Genomic DNA, 18,390 nt, shown 5'->3' on the forward strand with positions numbered 1-18,390 from the left:
AAAAATTAATAGGGTGCTCATTGATAAACTCAGATTTGAAAGGGGTTTTTGTATATGTGTGGAGAGAGAGAGAAAAAGGACAAATAAGTGAGCGGTGGTGCAGTGACTAGAGCGCTGGGCCTGGAGTGAAGAGTCACCTTCCTGAGTTCAGATCCAGTCTCAGACATTTACTAGCTGTGTGACCCTGGGCAGGTCACTTAGCTCTGTTTGCCTCAGTTTCCTCTTCTGTCAAATGAGCTGGAGAAGGAATTGGCAAACTACTCCAGTATCCCTGCCAAGAAAACCTGGAGTGTGGAGTCATGAAGAGCCATTCATGACTGAAACAACTGAACAACAATAGGAATTGTGTCAGGAACCTTGACTAAACCCAGAATGAACTAAAGTTGATGATAAGTTATACTAAGGACAAATGTTAAATAAAGCACAGCATCGATTTTGGTTTTGATTTTTAAAAAGTGTGTTGGGAACAAGAGGAAAATCGCAGAACAGATCCTTCTGGTCAGGGTGGACAGGATGATAACTCATGCCAATGATAAAGTAAAGCTGCTTAACATTTATTTTGCATGTTTTTTTTTCTTAGTACAAAAGTATTTAGAAGCCAATAGAAACCCAGTATATGTGAGGAGACAATGAGGTAGCATTTAGGTGGCCTCAGGTCACCAGGCCTGACCTACAGCTGGCAGATATTAGTTGCTTGCATTGATCTTTGAAACATCTTAGAAAATGAAAAGAGGTGTCCCAGGACTGGAGAAGAGCAAATGTCTGTCTTGGTTTTCAAAAATGGGAAGACTTGTATTCTTGGTAAAATTCTGGAACATGTTAGTAATGGGTTAGGTTTGGTATGTGAATGTTTTGGGGCAGCTAGGTGGTGCAGCAGATAGACCACCAGTGCAGGAGTCAGGAGGATCTGAGTTCAAATCTCACCTCAGACACTTGACACTCACTAGCTGTGTGACCTTGGGCCAGGTCACTTAACCCCAGTTGCCTCATCCTGGTTCATCTCCAGTCATCCTGATGAATATCTGGTCACTGGATTCAGATGGCTCCGGAGGAAAAGTGAGGCTGATGATCTGCACAGCCCTCCCTCACTCAGAACAAAGTCAAGTGCAAGTCATATCCTTATTTCTCCGATGGCATGGTCTTCTTCAGCAGGCGAAGGACGAACACACCTATGAATGCTTAGAAATGAAAGTGGTAATCTCCATGAAACGACATGGCTTCATCAAGAACTGGGTCAGACTAACCCTATTTCCTTTTTTGACAAAAATAATTAAGGTTTATAGCCCAGAAGAATAATGTAAATAGAGTATACTTTGATTTCAGCAAAGCATTTGCTATAAAGCTTTCATGCAGTGCTTGTGGATGAGCTGAAGAAGTATGGGCTACCATTCTCTCTCAGCAGTCCATGCCCTTCTTTGTTTCTGGGAAAGAGTTGAAAAGAGGGAACAGGCTGGAGTGTTACATGGTGTGACTTTAAGTAAAGCTTTCTATATCTTGCCCAGAATTCCTGTCTTGTGATTAGACAAACTCCTTGACTAATCATGGCAAAACTGAGCCTAACCTAAACTAACAGTGGCAGCCATATGGTACTTCTCAGTAATTGCATGAAGTTGGCTAAGAATCTGACACAGACACCCATATGACCCTTTCCTACATTTTGTGTCAGCCAGAGATTTTGGTTTTCCTTAGGACAGTGGTTCTAAAACTATTCAGTTACCAGTTGTTGTTGATTCCACTTGACAGCTTTTCATGCCTCAATTCACTCCTCCCAGAGCTATAACTCCAGTTTAGGCCCTCATCACTTTGGGCCCAGACAATTGGAAAAACCTTTTCATTGGCTTTCCTGCCTTTTGTGTCCCCTCTGTTGTATCCCCATCCTTTACCTGACTGCCAAAGTGATACTTTTCATTCACTTTCCTGCCACAAAAACTCTTGTCCATGGCTCCTTTGATCCAAAGGATCAACATAAACTTGGGTATTTAAAGCTTTCCACAATTTGACTTTACCTGGTCTTTTCACATTTATTACCCATTATTAACATTCATGCCCTTGTACAATTCAGCCAAAATTGCCACATGCTAATCCTCAGACATGAAATTCCATTTCCTGTCTCTTTGCCTTTGCACACCTCATGCCTAGAATGTACTTTCTGCTCTTTCAATCTTTAGACTCACTAGCTTCCTTCAAAGCTTTGCTCAAGCACCCTCTTACATGAGACCTTTTCTAACCCCTTCTCCAGTTGCTAGTTCTATTCCCAAACCAAATCTATCCTGTATTTACTTTGTACTTGTACTTACATAAACATGTTGCTTTCCCTAATAATGTGAGCTTCTTGAGGACAGAGACCATTTAATATTTGTTTTTGGATATTGTTCAGCAGTGCCTGTCACATAGTAGACACTGAAATGTTTATTGATTTTCTAATACATAATTGCATTTCACCTAAAACAATTTGACTTTTTTCCAGATTTCTTTTGAGTTTCGTTCACTTCTGCACTCTCAGCTTGCCACGCTATTTTTTGATGAAGTTGTGAAGCAGATGGTAGCTGCTTTTGAAAGAAGAGCATCCAAACTATATGGTCCAGAAACTAGTATACCTCGGGAATTGATGCTTCATGAAGTTCATCACACATAACTGAAAAGAACTGGTGCTGTCTGCTTATAATTATGATTTTAATCTAGTTCACTTTTAAAAGTATTTTCATCACTGTGCTTTCAAAAAACAGAAAGCAGTTGTTAAACCTAGCTTGGAATGTAAAAATGACACCTTTGAAAACATACACACAAAATATGCGATTAGATGTACATAGAATTATTTGCTTCAATCAAGTGCAATTCAAGGTAATTTGTACATTAGCGTGTTCTGTACTTACAATAATGAAATGTAGTTATTATTGCTAGAATATGGATATCACTTTTCCCAGCATAATTTCAAATTTGTAAATGAAAGAAGCAATTGTAATTACTACTACCTGAAATATTAGTTGTATTTCTGCTCTGTGTAATATATTCATGATATATCAAGTTTAAGTTATTAAATCCAAAATATTTGTAACTTATTGTTATAGGGCCTACCTTGATGGCCTGGGATGTTTGGTAATCATCAGTGCATCATTAAGGTAAAAAGTTTGTGACCTAAAAATATTACTTATGAGAGTATGCAGCATACTTTCATGTATTTTCATAGTGATTTTATTAGCCTGATTTTTTTTTTTTTTTTTTGGTCAGTGGTCCAGAGCTTTAAGATACTTTCCTACTAGCTTAATACCCTTCCCCCAGGTACCTACTTGGCTGCTTTTTCAACACTGTTGAGTGCCAAATTGCATCTACTACAAGTTGACAGCAGATTCAGATGGTTTGGTTGACATTTCTAGCAGTTCACATCCCATTATTTTTATTTATAGTGTGCATTCATTTTCAATAATGTATTTTAAACTTTAGCTGATATTTTTTTAAACAAATCAATGTAAGCACTGAAGAGGTAACTTAATAAAGTTAAAGCAATTTGTTTACTTTTCTGTATAGTTGTCATTAAAAACCTTATTCCTTTATTTTTAGAAATGCACATTTATAGTACAAGAACAAAAGTCTTAGAATTTATTGAAGTACCCCCATATGTCCAACTCTTTATCATTCCAGTCCTTCTATGTAAAGGTTCTAGGTTATGTGAGCATAGTGAAACAATTTTTCATAGCTCTTAAACCTAAAAATCAGTTTTAGAAAAATAATTTTATTATTAACCTTTTCCTCTTTAAATATCACTCTGGCAATATTTAGGTGAAACTAGCACTGGATCAAGTTTCTAGACTTCAAGAAATTGACCCAGCACCTTCCTTTAGGTTAAGATACCATCCCCAGTTTACAGGTGAGCAAATGTGGCTGAGATTCAGTAATTTGCCAAGGCTAAGTTACAGAAAAAGAACTAAAGCTGCTTATTTTAGTGCAGTAGAGGAAAATAGCATACTACTACATCGATAGAAAATGCTTCCCTAACCCACAATCATGTGACCATCACCACTATAAACTCTTACATATGTATGCATGATGCAACTAGATCCAAACTGAGGATAAAATGAGTTATTTATAAATGTGCTCCGCAAACCTCAGAAAGTTATATAAATGCTATTTGATAAGATGGTCTGGCTTCTGAACCCTTCCACCATGGTTTGATGTATAGGATTGTTAGTACCTGTACATTTTATAATTATTTCAGTGATCATATTGCAAGGCACAGAATCAAATAACTTCCTTACCCTAAGGAGCTTAAGTACATATGGGAAGAGAGAGGAACCAGCAAATAGTTACAGACAAGTTAGTAAAACAAAAGTGCTTTTAGGAAATCGAGACTAATTTTCTTAAAGTGACTGGGGAAGGTACCGCAGAAGCTACATTTGAGAAGCTAGATGTTGTTCCCTCCCCTTATTAAAAAAAAAAAAAAATGGGAGAGGGCCCTTCATCCTTACTTTAAAAATTGAGGCCCAAATTATTGAAATGAACTGCTCAGGGACTGAGCCAAGAGTCTCACCTAGGCCTTCTTATATCAAGGGGAGAGCTATAGTAATATGTGTACAAAAGGAAATGAGTCTGGGAAGAGTTGAGCAGAATAAAGTTTTGCATTGGACAATAGTGGCTAGCATATTATAGGAGCATTAAGACTACAGCTATTTGGGCCACACTGCGGACAATCTTGAATGTGGTATTCATGGCTCACACGATGAACTACTCCCTAGTTAACTAAAGGACCCCATGATATTAAGTAGAAGGATCATTATTTGAAACACCAGGTTCCGACTCCAAATCCAGGACTTGTTTTGCTGTTCACACATTGTACCTACCATATGCCAGTCTCATGTAGTATGACATTTCACCTTAATTTTCCATCTGTATTTGCTATCATTTGGATGAAACCAATCAAATTTTGATGTCAATATCTGGTCAATGGGCTTTTAATTTTCTTATGGTTTTAGTGCTACCAGTACACAGAAATAAGAATACAGTTATTAACTTTAAACAATTTTATTACACAAAGGTCATCACATAATTGGATATTTCTCTACTTTGTACACAATTTTAATTAATCTTCGTCTGCACGGAAAGGCTGCTTCTGAACTTTCCTTCTAGATGGCAAATTCTAAAATTCTGATTTAACAGAATAGTAAAAATGCCTCAGCTGGTTTAAGTTGAAAGCAGAACATTGGTACATGGATCTTGCACCCAGTATTAGGAATGTACAAATGTCTTTATTCAAAAAATACAAAATAAATTATCTTTATCATGGATAATGACAGCAGTAAACCATTACATATTTTGTCAACTGAAACCAGTAACTGATGGTTATAGTGATTTTCTTAAACATCAGCCTTTACTTCAGTCCTCTCTCCAACTGACTTCTCCGAAGTTAGCGAAGAACACTGCCTTGGGTCTTTGCTTGCATCACAGATCATAATGATAGAGCATTATTCTAGGAAATTAGAACATGCCACCTCCCATGCCTCCGCCCATGCCACCCATCCCTCCCATAGCAGGTTCTTTCTCTTCTTTAGGAATTTCAGTAACGACAACTTCTGCTGTAGTTAGCAGAGACGCTACACCGGCAGCATCCAACAAAGCAGTTCTTACAACCTACAGGAAAAAAACATCAAAATATTAATTTTTCCCAACTAAATATTCCAAACACCAGTCCAGAAAATCATTCTCTACACAGCTTTGGATTTATTCTATTTCTTGAGAAATACATGAAGTTTAAATTGTTTACCTTAGTTGGGTCAATTATTCCTTTTTCAACCATATTCACAAAATCTCCAAGCATGGCATCATAACCTATCTCTGAGGAGCTTTGTAAAATTTTTTCAACTATCAGTGAGCCTTCAACACCTGCATTCTTAGCAATGGTCATTGCAGGGATTTTCAATGACTTCTTAATTATTTCTATACCTATAGAAGGAAAAATTAGTTAGAAAGATTGTTTACTGAATTCAGTTTATGAGAGCAAATGTATAGCTAACAATAGCACTTAAAGTTTGCAAAGTATCTTAGGTATACTATCTCATTCTTTTACTCCCAACAATCCTGACAGGTAAGTGGTATTTTAATAATCATTTTATAGATGAGGAAACTCAGGCCAAGAGTGACTTGCATGGCTCACGATGCTAACTTCTGAGGTTATTGAAATGCAGGTATTGCTGACTCAAGTCCTGTATTCTATTCACTATGCCACCTCTACATACATCTCATAATACAACGACGTACACATCTGAAAATACAACAAGGTCACCCATCTCCACCAGCCTCTTCCCTCCAAACTAGGCACACGCTTCCTTTTTTTGGACTGGGAGACTAGGAGAATGCCAATTAGAAATATACCTAGACTTCAACAAAGTCTTTTGGTATCTTTGCAAAGACGATGAAAAATGAGTTAGAAGGTACAATTAGGGGTAATTCAAGCATTGCTGACTGACCACCATCCGAAGAAATAAGATGTCTTAAAAATAGTAATGGAATAGCTGACCATAATAGTAGACATCAAGTCCTACTACTAAGGTATTGATGGTCAACTTGAAGACCTTGGGGTCCTGTTATAATCAAAATTTTTATTAACAGATGAATGGATAGATAATCGAATCAGCAAATGACCCGAGAGATTTAACATGCTAGATAAATAAGATGCAATAATAGTTCAACATGAGTACAGTATAAGTAGTTATTTTGGAAAAAGTTGCTGCAACACAACTGAAGATAAAACTCCCCCCAAAAGTGAAATGGGATGGTGTCAAGAGATAGTGATACCTATTTTGATGTAGTTCCCTGTTCGTGTCTCATGTTGGATTAAGTGACTTCTAAGACCCTTTCAAATCCTAAGACTATAAGAACTGTAATCATCTAACGAATATTAGTCATCAATAATTATATCTTGACTTTTTCTGCCTTCTGTCAACAGGAATAGTATATTCTCCATAAAGACAGTTAACACCAGTTCAAGTACAAATTTATATGGATATTCTTTACCAATTCTTTGATCTTCATTAACTGGAGTCAATGTTTCTAAGGCAGGAATGCATCGAAGCAATGCACAGCCACCTCCCAGAACTATGCCTTCTTCAACTGCAGCACGTGTGGCATTAAGTGCATCAGTAACCCGGTCTTTCTTTTCATTCACTTCTACATCACTTGTTCCACCAACCTAAAAGTACAAGAAAATTCAGTGTTCAACATTACCATAATAAAAAGCATTAAAGAAAAAATCGTAACATTTATAAAGTCAATTTCTCATATTTCTAATAAGATACTTCATTATCGAAATACTGATCATCCTGTACTAAATTAATCTTTAACCAAATTTCCAATTTACACTTGCATCAAAGGAAACAGTCAAAATTATTTCCATAGTTTAATAAGATCATCATGTACGTCTTACCTTTATCACAGCAACTCCATCAGAAAGTTTGGCCAAACGTTCATTTAATTTTTCTTTCTCATAGTCACTAGTAGTAATCTCTAATTGTTCAATGATTTCTTGAACACGTTTTTCAACTTGGGATTTTTCACCCTTTCCTTTCAAAAGCATGGCATCATCTTTTGTCACAATGACCTCTCCAACTTTTCCGAAATCATGAGCTTGAATATCCTCAAGATTAAGAGCCAGTCCTTCTTCTCCAAACACCTGTAAAAGTTATTATGAAATATTGCTGGATAGTAATAATTTCATTAAGTAGAACTTTAATCTATCAAATCAAACTCATTTGGAACACATCAGTGTATTTAACCTACAAAAGAAGCCAGTGATGTTCCAAGTCCAAATTGGTATCTTGCCACCATAAAACAGTCTGTTCTGATCTTTATCAAATGTAGGTCTTCAGACTCCAAGTTCAATTTAATTTAATATTATGTACAAGGCACTATAGTGCTCTACTATATCACACTGCATGTATTTTAAAAAGAGTTTATAAGTTTAAATGTAAACTTCAGTGGTGCCTGTATCCTTCGTCTTTATTGATATTAAGTTATTTTACTTACTGTACCACCAGTAGCTATAGCCATATCCTTAAGCTGATTCTTCCTGTTGTCACCAAATCCTGGAGCTTTTACTGCAACAACCTGCAGCCCAACTTTTAGCCTACAAACACAGAAAAGTTACAAGATTATTTTAGTACTACCAGTAAAGAAAACTCAAGTTTGCATTCTTCAGACATGGTTTTACTGCCTCTTACTCTTCTCAATAATAATAAGGGATGGTAGCCACAAGGTATTAGAAACAAATCTGTGAGGCCAGCAAATCCAGGAGATTCTTTACTCTTGAAATCCTGAAGACCCAAGACCATTTTTAGCACCAGGGTCATGCTGACTATACATGACAGCATGGCACATAATGTATTTGGTATGTTTCATTCAAATTAATTTTCTACATGTTTAGCTTGTCCAAATTCTAGTCCAGAATGGTATACTCAAAATGTTAACGTAATATAGACTGAAAACCAATTTTTTTGTCTAGACCTCTAATTTCATAAAATTAGAGATCAGTCAAGTTTTTTTTTAAAGAGAGCTGGCCAAGCACCAAGGTTAAATAACTTGTTCATGGTTACATGGCTACCCCACCAAGAAATAGGACCTGATCCAAGGCTCTCTGTACACAATACTACGACAACTTTGTTATTAAAAATTTCATAATACTATATTTAACAAAAAGTGAGCAGTCATGAGTTTCAGAGTCCAGATAATTTCTTAAACACAGGCCCTCAACACCAGTATTATTTCTACTATACTCAACTACCTTCCCATTCAAGTCTTTTTCATATTCTATGCATAAAAATGTTAAAGCAGTTTATTAAGCATATTTTGTTAACCATTAAATTTTGATTAGATAAATGCAAAGCATCAATTAGAAGTATACCAAATAAACTTCATCTAATTAGACCCCCACATGATAAAATCAGGTTTTCTTGCAGTTAAAGTTTATACCTCTATTTCAGTATCTGTGGGTTTTTCATTGTTTTAGCCATTAGAAAAAAGCATGAAAAATTGCAAGAGGACTTAATACTTTAGGCAGACTCAACCTGCAGTGCAGTTGGGTTAATGGCTCTCTCAATTTGTAGAGTCCTCAAATATTCAAGCCTCCTCATTACCTGTTCAAAACCAATGTACTTAGTGCTTCTCCATCGACATCTTCAGCAATTATGACTAAAGGCTTACGATGGGCATTTGCAATTTCGAGTGCAGGTACAATAGACTGGACACTAGAGATCTTTTTTTCACTTAAGAGAACATAAGCATCCTGGAATTCACATTTCTGACCTGTATGATGTAAGAAGACAAATGAAAGCAAATCAAGAAATTATACTACTCATCTCATCACCTATCATCCCCATATTTGATATATAGTAAATTATGTTAAGTTACAGTTTATGATCTAACTTGGGCAAATGCCCCTAGAAAAAGACTTCTAAATTATTTATTTTAGTCTACTTGTAAAGAGAATTCATTTTTCAACTCCTTGATTTATCTTCCCCCCATCTATTCTGCCATTTTCTTCATCCTTTCCTTTTACCCCAAACCCCACCTTTCCCCCAATTAAAATGACTTTGCTTCCTATTTTAACAACCAGTATTCCTTCCCATTTCCCAAATGCAAAACTACTCCCTTCAGAAATGCCACAGCAATATACAACATATGGCACAGTTCAGATTACACAGCCCATATGTCTTTAAAATGCCAGCAATCACACATTATCTACCTTTAGCCGTATTAATAAAATATGGAGAGATATAGCCTCTGTCAAACTTCATGCCTTCAATAATTTCCAATTCATCATCCAGTGTTTTTCCATCCTGAAAATATGAAAACATAAAGTATGAATATAGTGGAAAATGAACTTATTAAGAATTAAGAGAATAAACAAAATCGGGAAAAAATCTAAACAAAATGCAATTAAAAATTAGAAGAGATGTAAGGAAGAAGTAAAATGGAAGAGGAGATGGAAGGTGAGAAATGGAAGAAAAAGGGGAAAAGAAGAGAAAAAGAAAAAGGGAGAATAAGAAGGGAAGAGGGAAAAAGAAAGGAGAAAAAGACAGATGGGAAAGAGGAAGAAACAATGGACTTAATATACAAAGATCCAAAAAAACTGGGACTTAATACACTCATTACAGCTAGGGGTAGAACAGTAGATTGTGTACAATTTTTTTTTGTTGTTATCAATATACAAATTCCCCCTATAATATGGTTATGCCTTTTAATCCAGGGATTCTAACAGGGTTATATCTTCAGAACATTCTTAAAAGATGAAACACAACAGTACAAAAAATATTCCTAAGTAGCATTATCTGAGATAATAACAAATCGGACATGAAAAACTGGGGAATTGTTGAACCAATATGATACAATATAACTCTACCAACAAGAATACAAAATTCAGAAGCTAATACAGAAAAAGAAAAAAGGTTACTTCTGGTTATTACACATTTTAAAAAATACATAAATTTATAGCTTTATATCCCATAATTTTAGAATTCTTATTTCTTTTTGATTACTAAATTTAGAATGAAAGTTATCCCCTGGATGTGCCATTTTCAAAATATTCTCAAAGTGCTCCTTAACAAGCCTAACTGGAGCAGAATTCATAAGAGGCATGTTTTCGATACTGAAAGAATATTAAGATGATAAAAATGACAACTTTTTCCTCTAACTAGTAGATCTAGTCAGTGTTTCAAGGGAACAAGTGTTAATGAGATCCAAAGTCAGTCTGAACTATGTTAGCTCTGCATGCCACTGAGTCACAAAGGAGACCATATGTGTAGCTCTTACAGCTATCACCGTTACTCACACACTCAGAAATGTGATACTGAGGGTAAGTTAAGATAAATCTTGGTATATGATGGCTAATAGCAGTTACACTACTGTAAACTAAAGACTACTTTCCAAATGACTTTGTCTTGACAGCATTAGGCTTTCAAAGAAGCATTTATTCAGTACCTACTGAATCAAAACTAACAAGAATCAACAATAAAGACTCATTGTAACTTGCCTTTACTGTGATGACACCCTTTCGTCCAACCTTTTTCATTGCATCAGATATTATGTTGCCAATTTCTCGGTCTCCATTTGCAGAAATTGTAGCAACCTAAAATGAATATCAAGTTAGTATTTCAAATGCAAAGTTTATTGTCAGCAAACAACCAACTTTGGCCGTCACAACGTTAATCCTGTTTTTATATAACCTACCATTAAAATACAAAAACCGAACAGAAAAACGTATTGTCATTATGAAATGAATCACTAAGGAAAAGCTTATCTATAGAGACCTGTTCTATAAACACAACGCTACGTACAATGCAATGTACCTTCATTTATTTAAAATTAAATTTTTTTCTTTGCCATTCAGGAGGCTATTACTTAAGTCAGAATAAGCCCAAGTAACAAAATCAACCTGGGGTTAAATTTGAATATATCACATCACCCCTGAATTGGAAATACATTAAAATGGAAACAATACAATGAAACTTGAAAGTATAATTTACAGTGTTATTAGCGTGACCAACATAAAGTAAAATGATAGCAACTTATTTTTGCTATTATTTTTAATAGATCATAGTTGTGACCCACAGTGCAGCCAGCTTACTAAGAATGCCTACCTGAGCAATTTCTTCAGGGGTTGTGACGGGTTTAGACTGCTTCTTAAGCTCAGTAATGACAGAATCAACAGCCAACATCACACCTGAAATCAGAGTAATAATTTGTTATAATATTTATTTTTAGCCACCAACTAGTTTCATGAAGCTGGTAAGAAATTAAAGTCTTTAAGAAGCCTACATGTTGCTTCTGTGCCTGTCTTAGGCAAAGGAACTTTCAGCAAGATACATAATAAAGGACTCAACAGATGAGTGGTCAAAACAATAGCCAACCTTTAATATGAATGACTGAGACAAGTAACTAAGAAATGAAAACAAAACCCAGAAACTTCATCTTTTATCCATCAAACTAGAAAAAATGACAGATGAGAATAGCCACAATTGTGGAGGAATTATGGAAAAATATACACACTGATATACTTCTAGTGGCTATGTGAACTGGTTCAACCATTTGGAATTAGACAATGTCTGTATCATTTAATCCAGAGAGCCCAGCATTTAGGCATATACCCTAAACGGTTCAAAGTCAGAAAATGGTCACATATAAAGTAACTTGTACCCAACAGATGTTTTAAATTCTGAGTAGAACCAGAAGTGTTGTGCTTGCTTTAAGAGTTATGCGTTGACAAAAATGATTTTTAAAAAAATCATTCTACAAAGAAGACTAACAAAAATCGTAAGCCACACTGACAAATAACCACCTACGCCGGCAGCTTCGCCTTCCTTTTTCAGTTCACTTCCCCACTTATTTCAGGACCACCAATTCAAAAGTAAACAATTATTACGTCTATATTTACCACTTCAGCCCTGATATGACATAGCCAAAGCTAAAAATCAAAGCAGAATTGCAGATAAAATAAAAATGAACATGCCTTCATGTGAATTAGCCAATGGTTATTTTCCTAAACAGACAACTCATTAATATTTAAATGTTATTACAACAATTATATGAAGTCTTACCTCGCCTGATCTCCACTGGATTTGCTCCTTTACTAATCTTCTCAAAGCCTTCCTTAGCAATGGATCGTGCAAGGACAGTAGCTGTGGTGGTGCCATCCCCAGCCTCTTCATTTGTGTTATTGGCAACATCCTGAACTAGCCTGGCACCAATGTTTTTATATTTGTCCTTCAAGTCAATTGCTTTTGCAACAGTCACACCATCTTTTGTTACCTTGGGACTTCCCCAACTTTGTTCAATGATCACAGTTCTTCCCTACAAACACAAGAATATTGAGACAGTCATGTGTATTCCCTCCAAAGGTGGGTCCAAACAGAAATAGAAATATCTTATGTGAACTATGGAGAGTAGTATCACAGGGGAAAAATGTAGAAGTATATCTACTTGGAAACACTCCAATGTACTGAATATACCACCAGAAAGTCTATTATCATACTGCCTCACTAATAATTCAACCCAAATGTTTCCCAAGCACAAGTTTGGCAGAGTTCCAGCATACCATCAAACTGACCTTCCCTCTGAAGCTTCACAAGGGCACAAATCTTGGACAGTACCACTAGGGGGTATCAAGTATATATTTAATAATTATTAGGTGTTTAAACAAACCATTCATATTTTATCCCTCTGAAATATAAATAGATCAGATCTGTCCTAAAAACATAAAGGAAAGAAACAATCCTTACTTTCAAGGTTCCTACCTTCTAGACTTAAAACTGGGGTAGTGCAAAGTGCCCCAGGATTTATCTGAGATCTGAGCTCAAATGCTAGCTCTTTAGAACTAGGTTACTTTGTCCTATGGAGTGAACTCGATGGCCTGAAAGGTTCCTTTCAGCTCTAAATCTAGGATCCCAGGTCATCCATCCAGTCCAACACTCTCATTTTAAAGGGGAGGAAAACTCAGCTCCAGAAATATCAAGCAACTGCCAGAAATTCAACCTCTGTGGTATATGAATGTAATAGAATATTAATTCACAGTTTAAAACAGAGTTCAAAGAAGCAGAAGACTCCTGAACTGACACAAAGTAAGAATCAGGTAGATTTTAACTTTGCCACTTATGGCCTGTAACAGTGGGAGCAAACTTAAATAAAAAGGCATCACTAGCATACCTAAAAAACCACAATTACCTATGCTGTATTTTTATTTTATTAAACATTTCCCAATTACATTTTAATCTGGTCTGAGCCACATTAGAGTTTTGCAGGCTCCCAGCTTGGCTCCTCTGGCTTACATATTTGGAATCACTTGGGGAAGTCACTTCACTTTCTAGGCTTCAATACCTTCACCTATTAAAACAAAGGGGCTGGAATTCAGGGCTTCTTAAACATTTTCTACTTTCAACCTCTTCAGCACTTCTTAAAGTGTGGGTCTCAACCCACAGTTTAAAAAGTGCTGGACTAGATGACTTTTAAGGTTCCTTCCAGCTATCTTAGTGTTATGTATCACCCATACTTAAGTGAGATGCTTTGCATGACTAAGAGAACATTGGTCTTTCATGATGTTTAATGTAGAGCAATCATAGGAATACATTCTTTATTTTTTATTTATTTTTAGACTTCAACATTCATTTCCACAAAATTTTGAGTTTCAATTTTTCTTCCCATCTCTCCCCTCCCCCCACTCCATAATACCTTGCATTCTGATTACCGCTTCCCTCAATGCACCCTTCCCTTATCCCCATCTTCTCTCTTTTCTTGTAGGGCAAGATAGAATACATTTTTTATTGCATTTAACTAATGCCAGAACTGATCAAATTTTAGCTAGCTGTAACTCTTCTATGAATGGTTACCATGTCCAATGGCTTTTGTATGGTAAAACACTGATGAAAATGATTTGCAAAACAAGTGAAAATGCTATGATGTGATGCCCCTCTTCCCCATGATAATCTCACTTATGATTATATGGACCTCCAGACATTAGTACTAAATTTAATTTCTAAATTTTAGTGGGACAAAATAAACAGTAAAGTCAAAGTCTCCCCAAGATAACTCTACCACTTGAATAACTGGGCTGTGATTACAATCATCTTTAAAAACCGTGCTTTCCTGTAAACTAAAAACAATTTCCCTAAGTATCTTGCCTATACACCTGTCCTTCCACTCACCCAACTTCCCATCTCCTGAAGCCAATACCACACACTCAAGTTACATCAGTGTTATCAAAAGGCTAAAATAAAAAAAAGCAAAATAAAGTTTTCTTTTCCCTCTCACTGCCTAACCTTGAGAGTTCAGGCTATTAGGATTTGAGCCAAAATTTAAACAGTAGGCAGGCAAATCAGGTTAGTTTTACCTGGAGAAATGATGTGTCGGTATTACATGATAATGGAAATGACTCTTATCCAACTTAATAAAATCATGGAAAATGGGAAAACTGAGAATCACCTAATTAAATCTGGCTGAGGTAGTTTTGAGCCTTACCTGACTTTATCAACTTTATCAAGTAAAAAGTGTTTACTTGAAGTTACCCACTTAATGTAAAACCTTACTCATAGCTCCCTTGACAATATAAAACTTTTCATACATTCTTACTCAATCCAAGATGGTTTTAAGGGAGGAAAAAGGATACTGATACCTTTGGCCCCATAGTAACAGCAACTGCATCAGCTAAAAGATCTACACCTTGAAGCATTAAGGCTCGGGCATCTGCTCCAAATCTGACGTCTTTAGCATAAGCACGTGTCAGGTGGGGGGCCAGTGCCCTAGACACTGGCCTTATCTGGCGAAAGACTGTAGACAACCGGAGCATTTCTGGAAAAATGAAACCATTAAATCAGTTTGAACACTCTATAGATTCCCTGTGGCTCGATTGTGCCACCTGTTGAAAGGAATATGAAGCGGTAGGCACCCATTGCACAAGAAAGAGCCTCCCCATCGTCTGAAAGCATTTCTCTACTACTGCCTAACTACCACCAGCGAGGACCTGACTACTGCCGCATCTAAAGACACAGACACACACACACGCTATTCTTGGCCCCTAACACATGGCCCTCAGCTTCCCCCTGCACCACGCAAACCCATCCACCTAAGCTTGCACTCCTCTTTTGGCCTCCAGGTAAAAACCAGAGTTAAACATTCATTTCTGCACCAACTGGTAACGGGCTTCCAACAGGCCCCAAGAATGAATTGAACGCAAGAGAAGCCCCAGGTGAAGGAAATGATATAAAGCCAAGAGCGAGGGGTTAGAGAAATTCCCTGACACAGCAAAACGCCCATCTGGAGGACATGTCTCCTTGTATCTAAACTGTTGAAACAGTATCAGTGTGAGATACATTTGAGACTAGCGGAGCCAGGAGCCCGCCAGCTCCCCACGCCCGGCCACATGTCTTTCCATCAGGACACATGGTGCAAGGTCAAGAATCCCATCGTTCCTCCCCCTGCCGCCGGAAGAGCAGAGCTGCACGGACCTGGGCTGCCGACCACCCCCCTTTCTCCCCAGCCAGAATCACCCCCAACCAGAATCGTTCCTCTGCGGATCCGACCGTGGCCCGTGCCGAACCCCCCCCACATTGGGGCAGGGCCCCCCCACACACACCCCGTCCCCCTCTGCCGCCCCCCGGAAGGAAAAAAGATGCCTAGAAGCACCGACATTAGGGGCCGGGCCTAGCCCCGGACCGCTCTAGCGCGGAGCCTGATGCTCGGAGCAATGCAAAGCCGTAGGTTCCGCCAGGCTGCACCGACCCGACCCCACCCTGGCCCTGCTCCTCCCCGGCCAGGGTCGCGCCTCCACGACGGCCGCCGCCATTTCCCGGGGCCCGCTCCGGGCCCTCCCGCACGCTGAAGCAGCGCCCCCCAGCTTGATGGGGAGAGCATTTAAACAGAGGCCCGAGGAGGCTGGCGCGTGCAGGGAAAGGGCTCTCTCCCGCCATCCACGCGCCATCCTCGCCGGCAGGGAAACAAAGAACCAGGACGGGCAGGGCGGGGACGGGAAGGGAAAGGGAGGCGCGAGACAGACCCCAGTATACCTGCGGGGGCAGGCGGACAAGCGCACGGTGCAGATCGGCAGGAACGAGTGAGGGATGCACGTACGGGGCGCACACGGCAAAGAGTCCCAGGCCCCGCCCCCCCGACTGCACCACATGTGCGGATGGCGCCTCCACCCCCTACCAACCGCCCCCTACGGGCCCCGCAATCTGCATGACCCATACTCGGGCTCCGCCCCTCCCTACACTTGCGGGCCAGGCTAAGGAGGAACTACAGTGGCAGGGAATGTTTTAGGCTCGTTCCTGGGACCCCCATTTTTCCAGAACTTTCTGGAACGCGCCACTGTAGCTGTGGGTCAAGGGTGAAGTTGCGTCATTTCCTGGGGGCACGAAGGGATTTATTTCCCCGGGGTACTGCTCGGTAGAAAAGCCCAGAAAGATCTCCTGTTTCCCCTTCCCGTGGGTGGGTCTGAGTAGCGGCCTGAAGGACGAATAGCAGTCCGCGTAGCGGCCTCCCCTCTCTTACGCACCGAGGCTTGGGTCAGGTAGGGGTGGGGGCGCACTTGCGCAGCTGCTAGTCTCCCTCTTACGACGTTCACGTGTTTCCCGGACGGGGCTGCGAGTCTCCCGGCGCCCGGGGAGGGACTGAGGGAACTGACTGAGCAAGAGCGACAGCTGCGGGGCACTGCGGGAGCCATGGTGAGTCTGGCCCTAGCGGCCTCCTTGGAATACGGCAGGCACGACCTCCCCGAGGCCTTCCGTCATCCCCCTTTACCGGGGCCGGTCCCCCAGGGCAAGTTGGCAGACTGGCCGTTGAGAGTTATTTGAACCTCTAGTAGCCAGGTCCTCCTACCGATGCAATCACCGTCATCTTCATAATAACGATACCGGCTGTCGTGGAAAGCCTTAGCGCATCCTTAGCCACGAAAGCTGTAAATTGCACCAAACGTAGCTAGCCCGTAGGTAAGGCCCTGAGCTTTGCACAGCGCTGGGCTTAGATTCTCTCATTGGAGCCCCCACAACCTTGGGAGGTCGATGCTCCTGTTTTACAGGCGTAGAGAAAAGTGAAGTGATGTAGGAAAGTAACTGGGTTTGGGGAGGCCCCAGCTCGGGGAGCACGTGGATTCTGCCCCCCCTTTTCCTTCCCGCCTTGCTGAGAGGGCTTAGGGGAGGGGGGTGACTACGCTCTGCGAGTCTGGTGGCCCCTGCTCCGCACACGTGCCCAGGCCTCCGGAGGCGGGCCCTGCGGCGCCCTTGTCCGGCCGGGGTCGGGATGGGGTGCAGATTGTACCCCTAGAGCGCCCCCACTCTCCCCCTATCCGCCTGGAAAGAAATGAAAAGCTTTGACCTTGCGTAAACTGGAGGTCGTCCTGGTAGCCATGCTGACCTGTGATTGGGGGGCCAGCGTGCCTCCGTCAGAAGAATCGAACTGAGAGTAGTGATTAGAGAACTATAGAACACAGTGGGGAGCACTCCCCACCCCCGGGAAACGGGTGCTTTGGAATGGGGGAGCATGAGCAGAAATTTTGATTCCTTTTCTGATTGCCTTCAAAGAGAAATGACTTGGGGTTTTTGTTTTTGTTTTTTAAAGAAAAAAATCTCAAATTTCTCTCTCTACAGGCAGGGCAGGCTTTTAGAAAGTTTCTTCCCCTCCTTGACCGAGTTTTGGTTGAAAGGAGCGCAGCTGAGACTGTTACCAAAGGAGGTATTATGCTTCCAGAAAAATCTCAAGGAAAAGTATTACATGCAACGGTGGTAGCTGTTGGATCAGGATCTAAAGGAAAGGTAAATGCAGACTACTGGTTTAACTACGATGTTCAGACATTGTGAATGGACAGCTAGTTTGTGTATTATTACTTAGCTCACCGTGTTCCAGTCTTCAATTCATTCAAATAAA

The 18,390-nt window shown here is 39.6% G+C and overlaps 3 protein-coding genes across 8 annotated transcripts in view; 2 read left to right on the forward strand and 1 right to left on the reverse strand.

Moving 5' to 3' along the window:
- The window catches only part of COQ10B (coenzyme Q10B), a 71,987-nt gene extending 64,743 nt beyond the window's left edge, over window positions 1-7,244 (forward strand). For 5 of the 6 annotated variants that reach the window (XM_072612794.1, XM_072612796.1, XM_072612792.1 and 2 more), the window contains one exon: window positions 2,468-3,512. In XM_072612794.1, coding sequence (XP_072468895.1) covers window positions 2,468-2,635 — 168 coding nt within the window. In that variant the 3' untranslated portion in view covers window positions 2,636-3,512. Of the gene's footprint in view, window positions 1-2,467; window positions 3,513-6,937 lie in introns of those variants that run through there. The other variant, XR_011967748.1, reaches the window with a different exon arrangement.
- Window positions 5,001-16,716, reverse strand: HSPD1 (heat shock protein family D (Hsp60) member 1). Its single transcript, XM_072612782.1, has 12 exons — window positions 16,536-16,716; window positions 15,146-15,321; window positions 12,579-12,831; window positions 11,622-11,704; window positions 11,015-11,110; window positions 9,728-9,821; window positions 9,120-9,288; window positions 8,014-8,113; window positions 7,415-7,660; window positions 7,006-7,180; window positions 5,756-5,934; window positions 5,001-5,622 (listed from the first exon to the last, which is right to left on the reverse strand). The coding sequence occupies exons 1-12, from the start codon at window positions 16,714-16,716 to the stop codon at window positions 5,470-5,472; spliced, it is 1,905 nt and encodes a 634-aa protein (XP_072468883.1). The 3' UTR covers window positions 5,001-5,469.
- Window positions 16,717-16,721: 5 nt separating this feature from the next.
- Window positions 16,722-18,390, forward strand: part of LOC140506047 (MOB-like protein phocein) — a 49,264-nt gene continuing 47,595 nt past the window's right edge. The window contains exons 1-2 of the mRNA XM_072612790.1: window positions 16,722-17,192; window positions 18,114-18,278. Of these exons, the coding sequence (XP_072468891.1) occupies window positions 17,190-17,192; window positions 18,114-18,278 (168 nt within the window). The 5' untranslated portion in view covers window positions 16,722-17,189. The remainder of the gene's footprint in view (window positions 17,193-18,113; window positions 18,279-18,390) is intronic.

Source organism: Notamacropus eugenii, chromosome 5 (assembly GCF_028372415.1).
Source record: "Notamacropus eugenii isolate mMacEug1 chromosome 5, mMacEug1.pri_v2, whole genome shotgun sequence".
In the NCBI taxonomy this organism is placed as follows: Eukaryota; Metazoa; Chordata; class Mammalia; order Diprotodontia; family Macropodidae; genus Notamacropus; species Notamacropus eugenii.

What these genes read in the sequence shown, in the direction of transcription:
- HSPD1 (XM_072612782.1), bottom strand. Translation starts at nt 16,716, where the DNA reads ATGGGTCATGCAGATTGCGGGGCCCGTAGGGGGCGGTTGGTAGGGGGT. An exon ending in TTGTCCGCCTGCCCCCGCAG is followed by an intron (nt 15,322 to 16,535) that starts GTATACTGGGGT and finishes TCATTTTTCCAG; the next exon opens with AAATGCTCCGGTTGTCTACA. An exon ending in ATGGAGTTGCTGTGATAAAG is followed by an intron (nt 7,181 to 7,414) that starts GTAAGACGTACA and finishes TTGTACTTTTAG; the next exon opens with GTTGGTGGAACAAGTGATGT.